The sequence below is a fragment of the Cataglyphis hispanica genome, chromosome 4 (assembly GCF_021464435.1).
Source record: "Cataglyphis hispanica isolate Lineage 1 chromosome 4, ULB_Chis1_1.0, whole genome shotgun sequence".
Classification (NCBI taxonomy): domain Eukaryota; kingdom Metazoa; phylum Arthropoda; class Insecta; order Hymenoptera; family Formicidae; genus Cataglyphis; species Cataglyphis hispanica.
The window spans coordinates 7584481-7603375 of NC_065957.1; the positions used below are offsets into that span (position 1 = coordinate 7584481).

Genomic DNA, 18895 nt, shown 5'->3' on the forward strand with positions numbered 1-18895 from the left:
TAACTTATATATCTTATATATCAGGTCGATCTAACGCATAGTATATCAGAAATATAGTATAGTCGAAAATAGAAACACCCTGTGGCGATAAATATCCGTAAAAACTTCATTAAGCAATTCTACAGCATAGCTGCACGCATGGTATATCGATGTATTACATCTCTAAACACATTGAAGCATGCGCGACACGTGCACAAACATAAAAGAACATGTATTATGCATTTAAACGAGTGTAGAGATCTTTGAAGTCTCGGCTTTAAAATTTGCGCCGCATCTGACAGTTGGCACGTGTGCGTGAAGTCGACTTTCGCGTCTGCGCGCTCGATAACGCGACACGCTTGTGTTGTCCGTACACGTCCGTGAAAATCAAAGGACCGAGTACCGAGCGACTTCTTATCGGTGTGTGCATGTCAGTATTTCGCCGCCACGTCCTTATATTTACAATGAATGCGTGGGTGCAGTACTTCAAATCCATTCCGACGCATATGGTAAGTAGCAAAATGTTTAAATGATTATATTAAATAATTAATGTACTATTGTATCCTCCATGATTAGTCTAAGATAACGTTAATTTATTACGCGAAGTTAGGTTAGGTTGTCGAACAACGTATGTTAATGTAATTGCGAACTTTGATCGATTCTGTACAATAATTTTCCATTGTATATAAATAAATTTGTTAGCATTACTTTAATATTTACATTTAAACTTTTACACTAACATATATTCTAACAAATATCTCTAGCGAGACATTTGTATTATGTATCCCATTATTTGTTTCAGGATTATGATGGTCAAGCCAGAGCAGAAAAATTGTCACGAGTTATAATAACATTATTTGGTGTAAGATATAATTTAAAAAAAATGCATATATCATATAAATGTTGATAATTTGAATGTATTTGATATTGCCTTTACAGGTGGTTGGTTTAATCTGGGGTTACGTTATTCAACAGTTCTCACAGACAATTTATATTTTGGGTGCTGGCTTTGTAATGGCGGCATTAATCACTGTACCTCCGTGGCCTATGTACCGTCGCAAACCATTGGACTGGCAAAAACCACAGTCTGAAGTTACCACTAAACTGAAAAAGAAGAAGTAATCGCAGAATATTTGTGATATTTTAAACAAAGTTTAATACAACAAATTGCATTGTGCAATCATGTTTACAATAATGTAAATTTGATTGCTGAAAATGGACATCTATACATACCACTAAGCATTTGTCATTATGCAATTATGAGATATGAAGATATGTTTTGAACGTATGAATGCGAGTGTATATCGGAACAAGTGTGAGAGACTTTAGATCTTTTTGTAAGATTTAACACATACAAATATTATCTGTACTATAATATTTGTTGACTATATAAATGTGAATCATACAAATAAAACATACATTTTATTTGCATATCAATGTTTTCAAGACTAAGTCCTATAAATAATAATAAATCAAGAAAATTTTAAGAATTAACTATCTTAACGTCAGCTAATGAAATGAATTATAAAATTATTATTAAAAGAAAATATATATAATAAAAAATTAATTATTTTGCTTTTTATTTATTGTATATTCATTATATGTAATGCAATAATGTATAATATCCAAGTCTCTTTATCTTTATTAAAGTAAAATTTGAACATTTATTATGTATATTGGAACTTTTTTTATAAATATCTTATTATAATTAAAATATAGAAGAAATAAATTTTAATAATTAATTTAAGAAAATTTAAAATAAAAAGAAAAAGGCAACATGTATGATACATAAAAAGAAAAAAAAATTTATAAATACTTTTAAATTTAATGAGGTTCACAAATTCAAAAAAATGATCGATCCTCTCAAATGATATATTTAATCACATTCATTTTATTTATATAGTAGAAAATAGTAAAAAATTCGTGTAATAATTACTATCGTATATAATAAAAGCACGAAAAATACATATAAGCTTAGATATATAATCAAATAATCACCCGATGTTATATCGTTCCAACTTCACCTTATGCGCGGTTACATAAAAAGGGAATGAAAAAGAGAAGTGTAATCGTTATATCTACAATTTCGCAGCGGCATTTCCCTTCCGTAACGGAACCGCCTCTTATGTAATTATACACCAGAAAACGTAGTATAGTATAACATAGCAGCAACTGATCCGACAGCAGCCTTTCCGGTTCGAAAATTATCGGTCAATTAAACATTCTTCGCGATTACGGCACACCATCGTCCCGATCGGAGACCCGTTGGACCTGCTCCAATGTTTGACTTTCATCGATCACACCGTCCATTTTCTCCGATTACGAGTTGATCAGGTCATCATTTCCATTAGAATCGCGTCAATCGACTTTCACGCGTTTCGATCAAAAATGGTAATTATCGAGAGATACACAATGTAGAAGATTACATTAAATCTGTGATCACGTAAGCTAATATTTAAATAACAGCATGTAATGGCTCCTTTTTCTTTTTCATTAAAAAAAAAAACAAATTTGCAAATTATATTTTTTATACATATACTTTTAGATTTAGAAGAAAAGAAATAAAAAAATATATTCAAATAATCAAATTAAATAAACATATTATATATATTACATATATATTATGTATATTATATATATATATATATATATATATATATATATATATATATATTATATAATACACTATTTCAGATGTATTTACATAAAGATAATAATAATAATAATAATAATAATTTATTGAATCATATAGTTTTTCTCGAAATATATTAAAGACATTACTAGCCCATAAATAACAAGATGTGTAACATTAATTTATATGGCGATGAGGCAAAAGTCATTCGGCAGGAAAAAGGTTTACGGAATATCTTACATAATCGAAATACCGGATACTGGCGAATTCATCGATGGGAGCATGATCTCTCCTGGATCACCTTTTATTTTAATCTCTTTTTTTTTACTTTTTTTCAATCACCTACCTGCCCCATACGCAAGATTGCAATGTGTGTGTGTTACGAAACACTTTCTCCCTGTATGATGGGTATTTTAAGCATGCAACTTGCACTACTTCCCATTTAACGCCGGTAATCCCATCGATCCGCCATCAAAGAAAGAGAGGGCAGGAGAAGAAATAATTATGATACTATTAAGCATGCAATATACATATGACACGGTCTCGATCATTACCTTGGTCTTAACACTGAAACTCATTCGTTTAGGAAACTTTATAATTGGCCGGAAAAACCCCGGCAAGATCAATTAGCAACCGATGTCCGTCTCAAGGAATCCGTTAAAAGGCTCCAGAACGAGTCGCGTTTACTATTTATTTGTTTTGAAATATTTTAATTTATAATTCTAAAATAATATTTTTTTCGCGCTTACACGGACTTTGAATATTCTTTTCTTTCTTTTTTATACAGTTCCTAAAATCTATTTCGATAAATGTATTAAAATACGTATTCGATATATAAATTTGTTACGCGCGCGGAAATTATTCTTACGAGGAAATAAATTCGATGCAATTATGCGTATGTAACCCATCGTTTACACACGCATTAGATAAATAAAGATATTCATCATACGTATTAGTGCAAACTTTCGCTCGTCTAACATCATATCGCATTGGAAGCAATCAAATAGAAGATGAAACAATTTCACTCGAAATTGCGGATATATTTAATCGCGCGTTATGTCATCCGTGACTACGTTACATATGCGCCCGCCGTATCATATCAAATAATGAATTTACATTTCACAAGGAACTTTGATTTCTTACATGAGAATCAGTCGAAACTTAAATTTCTCCAAAACCAGAAATGATTTTAGCATAACGGCGACATATATGTGCTGCGAATAAAATTAGTATAATTTATCAAGATCTGAAAACTTTCATATAAATTAAGAAAGAATTTGAATTGTTGAATATGTATATAACATAATATAAAAAGAACTTTTGTTTAAAAATTTACTCGATCACTTTCCGAATTAACTAGACATAAATCAAAATTAACGAAAATATTCTACACAGATTAAAATTCGCTTCGCTTCGCATGATGTAATGCAAATTTCTTACAACTTTTTTACAATATAATAGGTATAGATATTTCAGTCTGATTTACAAACTGAAATTTATGTTTTCAGGTTTCTATGCGCACTCTCACTTATTTTTTCACTCTCGCAAAAATATTTCTCTCCCGCTTACGCGCGAATGCGTCTTTATTTTATCATAACAAAACCACAAATTATAGTGTATTATTTATATAGACCAAAAAAATATTATAAAATATATGTAAAAAATTATTTATAACACATCGAAGTAAAGCAAAATAATATCTTCTTTCCAATCCACACTATGCATCATATTGTAATGAAAAATAAATCTTTTACATATTCAAAACGAGATCATTCTGCAATGTATCTATCAAAATGATCGGATGAACAATTTTGATAGTGTCGTTACGTCACGATGAAAGCCACACAATTATCCCGCGGAGAGATTCACAAATTCTTTCGACAAATTTTCCGAATCACCGGATTATCCGTACGATTTCAACGAGACTGTTTGAATTGCGTCGCGTTACGTACTACGTCCACGAGGACTCACACGCATCATTCAAGAGGCGCGGTTAACACGACACCCATCGTACGCACCGCTCGAAAGTTACGCAGGCTTCGAAACGAACGTAACGCGAGCTTCGCGCGTTTCCTTGCTTTTACGTAACTTGCGATCCCGTCTCGCATCGCTCTACGTCTCCCACCCGGTACAATTTCACCGGGTGGTTTTGGTCATCGGTCGGCGGTGTCGGTCCTTTATAAGCGACATCCCCGGAGAACAAAACGCAGAATCGTATCGACAAACAACGCAGTTTGCAACGCACAGCACGCACCAGTCGTCGCGAATCTTTTTTCGAAGTCACTCGATCGAGATTAGGACAGACAGAGTCCAAGATGCGCCCCCACGCAATCGCTGTGAGTGATTATTTATAACATACACGTATTGTTTCGTCGCGTTTAGATTTTTGGCTTCAGAGGTTCTTTGTTGATTTTGTGGTCAACAGTGCTTTTGACACGCGTATCATATGAAGCTGAGTGTATATCGCGTTAATTTTGTGCGCGATTTCTGTGATTACGAGAATGCTTTCGAGAAATTATCTTGAAATTCTTCGAAAATATTCAAACCGTGATCTCGTACAATTAAATTGCGCGCTAATTCGGATACTTGATACTTAAAGTAAGGCAAATAAAAAACAGCCATTTTTTTAAAGTAGATTTCTTATATTAATGTTTATACACAATCTCAATTGACTATTAACAATTTTTTTTTATGTCAATAAGATCACACGAACTTTGCTTGTAATATTGAAATCCTTAAAAGAGAAGGAAAATGAAAAACAGATCGATTGTTGATCGCGAGAAATTCTTGAATCTAAAAATCTAAATGAACGACGTCCGTCGCTGCTTGAATTAGAAGCACATGCTTTTGCATCACCGCCATGCAAAAGAGTATGAAAGAAACGGCAAGAATGGTGAAACGTGGGTAAAAGACAAGAGAAAAGTGCCGTGCATTTAAATGACCTCTCGGCGCGATGCACTTTCGACATTACAAACAAAACGCAATTCCCTCTCGTGTTACAGTTGCTCGTGTTTGGAATAATGGCCGCCGTGGCTTTGGCATCACCGTTACCTGGGGGCCATCATCAGTAAGTGCAGTTCTTCTCAAAAGATTTTATCCATATTTACTGTTAAATCAAATTTCTTACTAATCTTTTCTACTGCTTCTTAAAAAATTACAATATAATATAATAATATAATAAAATTATAATTTGAATAATAAAACTGGATATACATGACATGATGTAAACAATAATTGCACTTGCTTTAGTGAACATTTCGTGATCCATGTACCTTATAAGGTGCATACGGTTCATCATCATCATGTAAAGAAAATACACGTACCGGTACATCACGTCGAAAAAGTATCCGTTCCCGTTCCGTATCCGGTGCATCATGTCGAGAAGGTACCTGTTCCAGTACCTGTGCATCACGTCGAGAAGGTACCCGTACCTTACCCGGTTGTAGAAAAGGTTCCCATACCTGTTCATGTACCCGTACATGTACCCATACATGAGGAGAAGCCACATGGGGGTTGGCTTTAAAAACAACGCTTAATCTTCGGCTTTAATCGTCTTAGGTTTGTATTATTTGTTTGCAACTTGAACGAAATTACGATAATTGATATAGTTAAACCAGAAGATAAAATAAGAAAAAATTAGAAAAAAAGTATATGTACAGCAAACTCTCACTTTTAAATGATAAAAGTTAATATAAACAAAGCTCGAACAATATAAATTAAATAATAAAAAAGAAAGATTAATTAGAGCTTAAACGTAGTAAGTATAATACGTAATAAAATAGCATTTTATTTCATAATGATAATAAATTTTATCATAATTATAACAAATAAATGTCATATTCCAAGTTATTTATTATCCCGTAAAATAAAATGCTACTTTATTACATTTTTCTACTTACTCTTGGTTCGTCTAGGTTCTAATTGGCTTATCTTTTTTATTATTTAATTTTTTAATGAATTTTTACTTTTATTATAAAAATATAATATTATACAAATTTTCAATGATTCATAAATGATTGATTTTCAGGTTATATATATATATATAAGGAGTCTGAGTAAATAAAAGTTACATAAAATTTATTCTTGATACGGATCTACTGATAAAAAATTTTTTCATCGAAATATAAATGAGAACGAAGCAGTACAAAATTACTCAAGCCGCCTGTATAGCATTTAAGGAGTTAGGATAAGAACCAAATACTCTGTATACACGTGTGTATACACACAAAGATACTTGTACATATTTTTACATTGTCATTATTTTGTATAATAAAAGTGTGATAAAAAAGGATATTTTGTATTTGATATATTTGTGATGTATTTGTGTTTTCTGCTTTTATTAATTTATTGCATTTCTAAAAATTTCATGTTTCAAACATCTTGTAAATACCATTAATATCTAACCATTATCATTTTTTTATTAAATCATGGATATATTTGTTCCAATAATTTCTTAAAATCATTCATATCGCTTCTTCGGAAACATTAGAGAAAAAGAGAAAAGAAATAATAATATGCTATTTTTAGAAACATGCAGAACAAAATTATGGACTAAACATTAATTTTTATATAAATATATATATCATATATTAATTTATTTTGCAAACTTAACAATTTAAAACAACAAACAAACGTCTCTCATCGAGTGATATAATCATGATTAAATAACTTTACCGCGATAAGTTCTTTAATCATGGGACAAAATGATTTATCGCTCATTATTCGTAATGATGGTCATGATGCTTATCATCATCGTCGGATTTTTTTGCCGGTATATAAATCTTCTTTTCGTGCTTGTGATAATGCTTGTGGATATGATGTGGCATATGGATGATGAAATGGGTGCTAAAATACATTTTTATATATTTTTTCTGAATATTCTTATTATATCTATGTATATATAAAAAAGTTGTAACTATATATATATATATATATATATATATATATATATTATTTCTTTGAAAAAAAAATATAAACAGCAACAATTTAACGAGAAAGGGAACATTACTGTTCGTGATCACCGCCACCGGGTTGCGGTGCCGTTGATACCAATACCACTGCGATAATCAGTGAAAGTAGAATCTAAAACAGAGAAAAATATTATGTGAAATATATCATAAAAGACTTTGCTTTGGAGAAGAATTGTGTTTTCTCATAAATCTAATATTAATATATAAAAATACATGGACAATTTTTTTTAATTCTCAGTCTGATTAGAAGTAGATCATAAAGTCATAAACCTTGTCTTTCACGGTAATATGATCGGAGAAAGTATGTTTTGATCATATACTAGACTTGTTAGCAAAATAAATTCGGAAGCGGTAGAGATCGAAACAGATAAATTACAGTTAGGTGAAACTATATGCGGGTAATAAACTGATCATCGCATGCGCATATTATTGAAGCTATTCGAAATAATCTTATTTTTTTACAGAAAGAGTATCTCATTATACTCTATTATTTTTAATTTTTTTTTCGCTAATTTAAATTTTAAAATAAATGGAAAAAATTAAATTAAAAAATTTTTACCACAAAAATTTGTTGTCAAAAAATAATAAAAAATTTATCATTTTTCGAGAAAAAATTATATCGAATATCGAATATAGTTTTTATAAATTTTAATAAAATTTTAATATAGTTTTTATTTGAAAATTTACAATTCTCTATTTATCTCTAATTATTTCGCCTTCCAAAATTACTATTTTCTTTTTAACTATGCAAAATAATATTGCAAAGTTAATTTTTAATTTAAAAACTAATAATTTGATAAAAGTCAGACTACTACTATCCACAAATATCTTTCTGAATTTATCGAGTTTTTATAAAAACATGAAGTTTTTACCAAAATTCAGATATAATAAGTATCTATATACACAGAACACAATTTTAATTTAAAGAAAAACATTTTTTTTATTTTAATGAATTCTTTTTATATTACAAAATTGAAACGAATTGTTTAAAATTGTTTAAAATTTATCAGCTTTTTTTAAAGCTAACCGTGCATCAAGAATTACATCTGAGAGAGAAATAAATAAGAAAATGTCACTTTTCGAACGATCCATGCGAATCGCTTTGTCTTATACGGATCACTTAACAAATTCACATCCATAATTTGATTGACACGCACATGCATTCCGAGCTTGACCATATTCACTCGATATAGACGCGGAATGGACGTTTAATTCCTCCGAGACTGCGAATGTACAATAACTAATAAGAGTCTCTTTCACGTCAGCCTTATAAACAGAAACATAATCAATGAACCGTGTATGAGCGGTGCACTGGAAACAGTTCCTGAGTGAATTACCCCGCCCCAAAGCACTCTCACTTTAGTGAATTTTACATAAAATCTTATGTGCGATTTTATTTGCGCATGCATTGTTGCGAACGCAATTTCTGCAGACTTCCTGCTTCACGCATTAGTGGATATACGGATCGCGCCTTTTCCGTGAATGATACATTATCCAATTATATGCAAAAAAATATTAAGCCGGAAGTTTGTGTCGGAAATGTAGAACCAATAAGATTTCTCCTTTGAATGAAAATTAACGGATTATTCTGCAATTAATTAAAGTAAATAAATTCATTTTAGTTCTCATAGAACATTGGAATACAATAGTATCAGAAAGTAAAAAAAAATGTTAAATTATGAAAAAAAAAAATAATATGAAAAGGAGTAATATAAAATTGTTATATCTAATCTTGTTAATATAAATTTGATTTTTATTAATCGGTGATGGAAATAAACAAATATATTTTTTGGGTGACGTACGCTCTACGAGATATATCTTGTTGCATCTTCATTAACTTTTTTAGTTTTTATATAGCGATCACTTTGACTTAATAAAAAGTTTTTTTTTTTTTTCAATTAGTAAATATGTGTTTATTTAAAATTTTTTGCAAATTAACGCGAAGCTTATTATATTTGTCTTACATGTATATAGTATTTTGCGGTGCATGTGCAATGTATGCATGCATACGAGTGAAATCGCGCCTCATTTATCATATATGATTCGTTCTTTTGCTCTCCGCTTACTTTCCATTTCGAACTAATCCAACATCAACGCATCTTTACGATCTTTATCATGACGAGAGCTATCGATGATTGAGTCACCAAGCGAAATTAATATTTGATTAGAAAATGAAAATTATATTTAAATGTTTTTTACAGAAAAATAACAGGATATATATGTTTGAATGTTAAAATAAATTTGTACAAAAATAAAATAATAAAAAATATCGAGATGTTATTTATCTCAAAAAGAATGCAACAATAAATCTTCATTGATATCATTGCAAAGTGTTTTGGAAAGTGTACGAACGCCGTGTATTTAGCCACCAAAAATGCAAGCAAATACTTCGGATTGCATATTCTCAGAAGTTAGGAACTTTGCGCTGGTTTACTTTCCTAAAAAATCATTTTTGTTGAAATATTAATGATTACAGCAGTTAGAGATTATTCCATTTTATTTATTATAAAAAATTTTTTGCTTTAATTTTTCTCTTTAAAATTATACACTCTTAAAAAAATATAGAAAAATTTGGGTTATATTTTTGGGAAAAAATATATAAAAATGCAATCTACTCTCTGTCTCTTTCTCCCCCCTTCCCCTCTATTATCTCTCTCGTTACATTAATATAATTTATATAAACACATTCAATAAGTCTTCCGCGAAAATAATTAATGTCATGATGATATTTTTACATCGTAAAATGTTAATTGCATGTAAGAATACGCGAAAGGCTATAATTTATGTGCTAGCTAATCATAAGCTTTCTTTTGTGTTTTTTATATTATTTTTCGTGATTAATGACCATAATAATATTAATGGACAAGTATTAACGTAAATATTAGTGCAAAAAAAAAATCAAAAAATGCTAGTAAAAATGAAACATTTTTACATGTACATACATAAATTACAATGAGCATTTTGAACAAAATGCATAAACATTACAATGAGCAATGAACAAAAAAATACAACTAACATAAGCTATAAGACGATAATTTTATCAATATTATCTCAAAATGCAATTTTCTTTCGGTGCATTGCTTTTAACTTGGTATTATTCGAGTGTTATTTTTAAAATATGCAAAATTTTATCAATACATGTATACATTTAAAACTTTTATTTTTATTGTGTGATATTAATATTTATCCGTTAAATCTTTCTAATATTTTTATCATTAAAAAAAAATTCTATAATTTTGCGATTTATAGATAAAATTACATATTTATCAAATAATTGTAAAAGATTTTAATTCTATAAGGAAAATAATTAATATTCTGTTACGGGATGATACAATATATTAAAAACATATAAAAAACTTTATTAAAAATATAACAATATAACACACAAAAAATGTTCTATTTACAAAATGTATTATATGTACAAACACAATATGTTGCTTTAAGTATGCACTTAAGTCGATGAATCGCAATTGCGATTTACATGTGATACTAACCGCCAAGGTGCTGAACGAGGCACATGAGTGAAGATCTAAAATTGAGATGCGTGCCGGGTTTAACTGAGGTATAGAAATATTTAAACATGGTTGTGTAGTAAAGAGTTATGGAGTTATATACGTTCATGTGTGTTCATGAGTTGTATACGTTTGATAGCTTTTATCACAAAATATGGTTTAAATGCTTTCTAATCTTTTTTAGAGATAACTTGAATTTAAATTATTAATATTCCTTATATTTTGATGTTATTTTCGAAATTGTCATCAACAATAAAATCGATAATTTCGATTATAATAAAATTCGTAATATAAGACATGTAATATGACGTAAATTAGTTCAAATATTTAAATCATGTTTAAATAAAATGTTTACGTCTGTAATTGTTTCTCGTGAAATGTCATAAATCTGTCATTGTCGTAAATTAGTCAAGTTAAATCAATATGAATGTCAACTTGAAAAGTAGTAGTTTACTGCTTTAATTTCTTCCATAGACAATAAAGAAAAAAATTGTCTACATAACGTCAAATGTATCAGTTATGTATGTGTCAAGTTTTTCTGTCCTTTTAATGTAATTGAGAAATTTATATAAAATATCTCAAAACTTCAAATAAATTTTTTTATTAATTTTGTCTCGATGTTTAAGAAAGCTATTTCTGATAATCTGTACTTTTTCATATTTCATAACTTTGGAAAAATATAAATTTCAGTCATAGGCGTACGTCAGTTTTTTTATCATCATTGAATTACGATTATTTTGTTGTCATTTCGTCTGTCGTGTACAAATCTTTTGCAAAATTAGTAAAATTGTTGTATTTGAAATTGTTGTATTATATTCTGTCATCGGTATACTATCTGTCAAAGATGAGATTAAGAAATATTTGAATAATATCTGAAAATTCAATAGAAATACAAAGAAAATTTATAAAAAAAATTTGCAATTCTATAAATTCAAAAATAATAAAATTTTAAATCATTTTTAGCATAAAATGACTCCGTCAGTGAAAACAAGTTTTAGTCGATTGACCGTTCATTTCGTAGAAACTATAAGAAAACATTCACTCATTATCGTACGTCATAATTTCTTGATTGTTACATCATAATCAAAGTAATGATACTATGATTATTATTATTCGCTACCGATATTTTATACCGATCAATTAAAATAGATATGAATAAGGCTATTAGATATTTCTAATGCATGCTTTGCACAACATATTAATCACAGCGCGATCACTCCTATTTTTTCTTGTGATAACCGGAAAATCCACCACCACCATGGCCTCCACTGTAACTATCGCCGCCGCCGCCGCCGCCGCCGCCGCCGCCGCCGCCGCCGCCGCCATGACCACTTGAATACGAATCAAAGCTACTACCAGAACTATAACTGCTTCCGCCATGGCCGCTAAAAGATTTTATATTAATATAAAATATTATACACGTGAATATATATATATATACAAAGTTGAGGAAAAAATCGAGATGTTTTGCGTTTTAATTATCTCTTTGCATCAATCACAATCAGCTGTTTGCTTAATTATTTACCTGCTACCAAAACCAGACGATATACTGTTGCCATAACTGCTGGAGCTAATATGATGATCATCGCCACCGCTATGTCCGCCCCCAAATCCACCGCCAAAATCGCCAAATCCACCACCTCCATATCCGCCTCCATGACCGCCTCCAAAACCGCCATCATGTCCACTGCTATATCCTCCGCTAAATCCGCCACCATGGCCGCCTCCAAAACTGTCACCATGTCCACCTCCAAAGCCGCCTCCATGTCCGCCGCCATATCCGCTACTTCCGCCAAATCCGCCGCCATGACCACCTCCAAAACCGCCACCATGTCCGCCGCCATATCCGCTACTTCCTCCAAATCCGCCGCCATGGCCACCTCCAAAACCACCGCCGCCGCCACCACCGCCATGCCCATGATGTTCAATGATAATACCGCCGCCTCCATGACCGCCGCCTCCATGACCACCGCCTCCATAACCGCCGCCTCCATGACCACCGCCTCCACTATCAAAACCACCACTACCACCATGTCCTCCATGTTCTATAATAATACCACCCCCACTGCCGCCGCCATATCCACCACCTCCATGTCCACTGTCAAAACCACCGCCTCCGTGTCCGCCGCCGCCGCCATGTCCATCATGTTCTATAATTATACCGCCGCCACCACCGCCATGACCACCCCCATAGCCACCTCCGCCGCCATAACCACCCCCGCCGCCATAACCACCTCCGCCGCCGTGGCCGCCGCCGTGGTCTATGATAATACCTCCACCTAAAAGAAATCATTATCTTAACATTTTGTTATTTGAAATTTTGATTATAAATGTTTTCATTAAAAAAAAATATGATGCAAATTTATTTAATTTACAAAATAAATAATTATTACAATTTTTATCAAAAATTATATTTGTAATTAACTAAATTTATGAAACAATTTATATGGAACAATGGTAAAACAAAAATAACAAAAATTTCTAAGATCTTTTAATAAATAAATACTCATGACAGTACATTTTTTTTCTCTAAATATTAAGATCTCGAAGTTCTTTCTCTTTGTTGCATTAATTTTTTAATTATTGAAATAATACGGCCACTTGAAGCATCTTTAATAACTTTTTTTACACATCTGGAAGCAAAACTTTCTCAGTACTTGTAAAAGCGAGAATAGACGTAACTCAAAAACTCAATCCACTGTACGCTAGAAAATCTACTGTTCAATTTGCTGCCATCATCGCATGTTATTATAATAAAATTAAAAATTATTGCAATTATGCGCAGTTATTTTTTAGGCAATATTTACAACGCATTTTTGTGTTGAATAAAATATTTTTATCGTCAAAAATTTATTTTACAAAAAAGAAGATTGAAATATCGAAAATTTTATAAAGAAAAAAATGAAATTAAAATATGTCTTTAATATAATTTGGTTTTATACCTCCGCCATGGCCACCTCCGAAACCTCCACCGTGACCTCCACCGAAACCTCCACCGTGACCTCCTCCGAAGCCACCCCCGAATCCACCGCCACCTCCATAGCCTCCTCCGTGACCTCCACCGAAACCTCCGCCGTGGTCATCTCCGAAACCGCCTCCTATGTCATCCCCAGGACCGCTGATGTCGATGTGATGATCATGACCGCCGCCGCCACCTCCACCTCCGTGATCACCTCCGCCGTGATCTTCGTATTTTATAACTTTCTTCTCGTGATGCTGCACTATTTCTGGCAAGTGTATCTTTATATGTACACTGAAATATAAAAAGTATGCTTAAATTGAGGAACATTCTTAATTAACATACTTTTCTTAAGATGTTGATAATTACCGACGCAAAGAAATCTTATATCGTTTCTATATGGATTAATTATGTATATCCCAACGTTAAACTAATTACTCACGATACGAGTCTTTAAACAGAATAATGATACGAGTCGGTATAGCATAATAAATCACGAATAATTATATTTGTCACGAAAGAAAGAGAAAAAACATTTTTTATTTTAAGTATTTTAACGAAATATTGAATCCTTTATTAATTAATACATATGATATATATAATATACAGAATAGGCTTAAATGTTCCGGCCAAATTTTGAGATTTTCTAGGAAATTTAATTTAATTTGAACAAAAAGTTTTCTACAAACATGGATCAAAAAATGTTTCCTTAAAAAGTTTGTGCAAACCACTATGAAACATATTAAATTATATTATAAAATCATTTTGATTTTATTTGAAAAATAATTTAATACTCTACAACTTTTGTGTTGGTACTTTCTGATAAAAAAAAAAAAAATTTGTTGAGAATTAAATTTTTTATAAAATCTTAAAGTCTGGCCGGAATGTTTGAACCCACCCTATATACATATAATCTTGCTAATAAATTTTTGTTGGAACTCACTGCTCATGTCCGAAGGTTGCAAAGCCTACTGACAAGATACTTGCAAGGATAAGAGCCTTTATCTGTAATTAAACAAGTTTTCTTAATAATTTATCAATTTTATATACCTTAAATGTACGTATTAACTCAAGAAAGCATGCGTGTTTGCTTTCTCGATTTCTTATATTATTTATAAATTGTTTAACTACACATCTTATCGTCTTTAATACTATCATATAAATGTCAAAAAGAAAAGCTAATGATTGAGAATTTTAATCTATAGTCACGAAACTGACATTAGGTGACTGTAGATTTGAAAAAAAAAAAAAAAAACCATTATACAAAAACCACCTCCAAGTATCGCGAGGTCTCTACCCTTGTATTAATTTTTCGGCAAATGGTGACAAAAGATTTCCGTCCGTTTCTAATTCCTTACGGCATATTTGGGTCCCATGTTGGTATCCAGGACACGGCCGGTCGCCCGGATCTCTTTCTTTGCTTCTTATTTCACGCACAGCTCACCTTGGCGACCGGGCACACACTGTCATATATTTGCGGCCGCGGTCTTACCTATATATATACACCGGACGGGAGGAAGTACCGGAAGGAAAGGGTGGGGATAAAACGAAGAAGTTCATGGGTACCATCGGACGTGTAACCATCGGAGAAGCGCCCCGAAACGAGCTGAATGGCGAAATCTGTGGTGGGCGCATATCCCTCGTCGCGAATTCCGAATACATATGTACTCGACAGATGATGTTCCATGTACGTATATTGTAGATGCATGTAATGCGTTTCTTATGAACGGCAATGGCCGTGACCCACACACAGTTCCTATCCTAGAGAAATTTGCGTCTGGGCTTTCTTTCTCTGCCGACGTATGTAGACAACACACGTATCGATGTTCGACAGCCTGATAGCTGCCAGCTTTTACATTTTTTTTGTGATAAGGACATATCCTGCAATCGACGAAATGTTCTACGAAATTTTAAAAACAAACAAATCTTTACTTAAAAGGAATAGATTTTCTCTTTCATTAATTTAATCTTATTTTAACAAATCTTGATTAATAGATTAATTGACGTCTTTATTAAATATAACTCAGTGCGCGGATTGATATTCTATGTCTTGTATTATTTACACAAGAATTTTCTCTTGCAGCGGTGATATGCGTATTGCATTGACAGATTGATTTAATTTACGACACGATGTGTAAGCGAATACAAATAAACCTAAATATCACCACTATTGCCATTATCGATTATATTACACTTTCCCCGATTTCCACAATAAAATTAACTAGAAAATACCGTCAGCAAGGTATATCTTTCTCGTATATCTCTTCGTTTCAATATTTCCAATATTAAAAAAATGCAAGTTTATAATAGCATATATAAAAATACACTTATTACATATAAAATATATATCGCTTTAATCTTTATTTAAAAATTCATATTCATATTTTGTTCATAAAAATCTCCATTATTGTCTTTGATGAGACATATTCACAAGTATATATTAATGTTATTTTAAATAATAAAAAAGTATATAAATTACATGAAAAATAAAAGTATAATTTTGTAATATTGTTTTCACAAATAATTTGTTTTATAAATAATTCGTGATATTAAGTGTTTCATTGTAAAAAAATTTTTTCTTTGCAAAGTATTTCTAATCTATAATAATATAACTTTGTGTTTATATTAATATGATCATATTAATATAGACACCTGATGTGATCTAATTTGATGGTAATACTTACTTAGCATACGTTAATATGCATGAAGAATGTTAATATGCGCGAGATATTAATCGCAGATCGTTGATTAAGTCTATCAAACAGGTTTTAATCGATCACGGATATTTACCACAAATAAATTCGATCGTACAAATAACGCAAAAACATCGTAGATCTGAAAGCAATGCGCATTCCGATGTAATGGAAACTCATAGTATATAGCACAATTTGACACATTTATTAAATTAGACAAATTTATTTATAGATGTGGCAGATTTGTATAATGATTTGTAAATTATAATTACTATGAAATTTATATTAAATTTATTTACCAAGTTATTTTTATTAAATTATTTTTTATCAAATTTTGTTCTTTAATCTTCAAAAAATCTTTAATTTAATCTCTTCTTTTATCAAAAATACTTTTACTCTTCAGAAGAAAAAGTCTTCTTCTTGGAAAGTATATTGTATAAAGAATTGAAACAAGAACAATTTATTTAATGAACATATAAATCTCGCAAATTAGGAGAATTCTGACTGAATATTGTCTCGGTGAGAAATGTTATGAGTAAAAGGAACGACACGTATTATATTCTCTTCATGCTACATGTCAAGTATGTTTATGAAATAGTCGTAGAATGTAAAACACATTTATTTAATTTAAATTTAAAAAAAAATTAGTAAAATCAATGAATTAAATAATTAAATAATTTTCCTAAAATTTGGAATAATAATATTTAATTATAATTGTTGAGTTCATTTAATTTTTGTATTGAAAGTTTTATATCGGAAAGAAAGTGCAGCGGTATTGGAACATGTATATTTGTCAAGTAAATTTTCTTCTAATTCGATTTTTATGACATTAATCTCGCATTTCATTTAGAAACTTAAATAACTAAACTCGTTAAAGAATTATAGCGAAACGGATAAAAAATGCTTTTTTATATGAAATATCCTTACTAGTAGTTGTAAAAATTTGTTACATTACTCTCACCTTTCTCATATAAATTCCTTTCTTGCAACGCAAGACAGCTTTCTTTACATGTTTAAATTTTCTCTCTTGGTCGAATTCGTAGGACGAGATGATTGAAGCGTCTATTTTGATTGAAAACCATTTATATCGTTTCTGTATGTTATCGATATATCATAGAATAAATACCTGAAATAGGTTGAAATGATAATTTGTACGCAAAAAATTTCAAAATTTGCATTTAAACACAAAATTTTTAATTATTTTTCTTATGTGTAATCGGTGATAAATATAAACATAACAAAATATCTCTCTTTTTATCATACAGTGGCTGCTATTAAACAATAAAATATTTTGCAAAGATATTTTTATATTTAATTATAAAAGTTAAATTTTGTGAAAGCAAAATAATATCAAATTTTATTTTACGTAAATAATGAATTTTTTAATTTATATATCACAATCTCTCTATCTCTCAAAAAATTTTCTATCAACAATTAATTAGATTAGATTATCTAAAATATGCATGGAAAAAGAAGTCGCAAAAAGTTTATTACATCTGAGATTAGTAAGAGTTTGTGAAAACAATGAAAGCAACAAATCTCGATCTAATATATAAGCTTCTACTTTCTCAAATCCTTATATTTCATTGCAGCTGAATGAATCTTACTGACATATGTGTATGCGAGTTTAGAGATTCCATTACATTCATACATACGTAAAACAATAAAAGGATTAAGCATATTTGAATAATTCGCTGAATTTAATCGCCGGAAGATCTTTGTCGATGCAATCATGTGAAAGCACTGAATGACGATTTGCCGCATATTTTTCAACCAATTATTGCGCAGGATTCTTTACAGTGCTTAGAAATATAGATTATTAATCTATGTTGTCTCCGAAGATTTTCTTATTATCTTAAAGTTGATTTTTTTTATTAAAAACATTGAAAATTAATAATTTTTAAATTATAATCGATATTGAAAAAATTAAAGTAAATTTCCAATAATATAAATAGATCAACATCATCATTTAGTTTATTTCAAACAGTCTTCAATGGATTTGTAATTTGAAGATACACTGTCCACATATTTAGTGTATACTAATCAGACTACGATTAATATAATCTTTAAATTAGTTAATTTTAAATATTTTAAAAAATATTTACAAAAATATTATATTTTAACACAAAGTTTGGAGCTTCTTGATAGAT

At 30.5% G+C, this 18895-nt stretch overlaps 3 protein-coding genes and 1 long non-coding RNA gene across 4 annotated transcripts; 2 read left to right on the forward strand and 2 right to left on the reverse strand.

The window, feature by feature from the left end:
• Window positions 1-267: 267 nt before the first annotated feature.
• On the forward strand, window positions 268-1410 carry LOC126849270 (signal peptidase complex subunit 1). The gene is made up of 3 exons (XM_050590955.1): window positions 268-488; window positions 782-841; window positions 919-1410. The coding sequence occupies exons 1-3, from the start codon at window positions 408-410 to the stop codon at window positions 1099-1101; spliced, it is 324 nt and encodes a 107-aa protein (XP_050446912.1). The 5' UTR covers window positions 268-407; the 3' UTR covers window positions 1102-1410.
• A 3376-nt stretch (window positions 1411-4786) lies between these two features.
• LOC126849266 (uncharacterized histidine-rich protein DDB_G0274557-like) lies at window positions 4787-6902 on the forward strand. Its single transcript, XM_050590950.1, has 4 exons — window positions 4787-4947; window positions 5614-5678; window positions 5861-6169; window positions 6639-6902. Exons 1-3 carry the CDS (start codon window positions 4927-4929, stop codon window positions 6132-6134), a joined length of 360 nt encoding a protein of 119 aa, XP_050446907.1. The 5' UTR covers window positions 4787-4926; the 3' UTR covers window positions 6135-6169; window positions 6639-6902.
• A 287-nt stretch (window positions 6903-7189) lies between these two features.
• On the reverse strand, window positions 7190-8756 carry LOC126849275 (uncharacterized). Its single transcript, XR_007687384.1, has 3 exons — window positions 8609-8756; window positions 7620-7693; window positions 7190-7456 (listed from the first exon to the last, which is right to left on the reverse strand). It is a non-coding gene; the product is annotated as an uncharacterized LOC126849275 (long non-coding RNA).
• Window positions 8757-10919: 2163 nt separating this feature from the next.
• LOC126849202 (uncharacterized) lies at window positions 10920-15523 on the reverse strand. Its single transcript, XM_050590838.1, has 5 exons — window positions 15411-15523; window positions 14996-15057; window positions 14036-14346; window positions 12619-13372; window positions 10920-12478 (listed from the first exon to the last, which is right to left on the reverse strand). Exons 1-5 carry the CDS (start codon window positions 15426-15428, stop codon window positions 12313-12315), a joined length of 1311 nt encoding a protein of 436 aa, XP_050446795.1. The 5' UTR covers window positions 15429-15523; the 3' UTR covers window positions 10920-12312.
• Window positions 15524-18895: the final 3372 nt, after the last annotated feature.

Coding starts and splice junctions, on each gene's coding strand:
- LOC126849270 (XM_050590955.1), top strand. CDS start 408: ATGTCAGTATTTCGCCGCCACGTCCTTATATTTACAATGAATGCGTGG. Junction 489..781: donor AATCCATTCCGACGCATATG/GTAAGTAGCAAA, acceptor TATTTGTTTCAG/GATTATGATGGTCAAGCCAG. Junction 842..918: donor TTATAATAACATTATTTGGT/GTAAGATATAAT, acceptor TTGCCTTTACAG/GTGGTTGGTTTAATCTGGGG.
- LOC126849266 (XM_050590950.1), top strand. CDS start 4,927: ATGCGCCCCCACGCAATCGCT. Junction 4,948..5,613: donor TGCGCCCCCACGCAATCGCT/GTGAGTGATTAT, acceptor CTCGTGTTACAG/TTGCTCGTGTTTGGAATAAT. Junction 5,679..5,860: donor TTACCTGGGGGCCATCATCA/GTAAGTGCAGTT, acceptor CACTTGCTTTAG/TGAACATTTCGTGATCCATG.
- LOC126849202 (XM_050590838.1), bottom strand. Junction 14,347..14,995: donor GCAACCTTCGGACATGAGCA/GTGAGTTCCAAC, acceptor TTTATATTTCAG/TGTACATATAAAGATACACT. Junction 13,373..14,035: donor CGGAGGTGGCCATGGCGGAG/GTATAAAACCAA, acceptor GATTTCTTTTAG/GTGGAGGTATTATCATAGAC.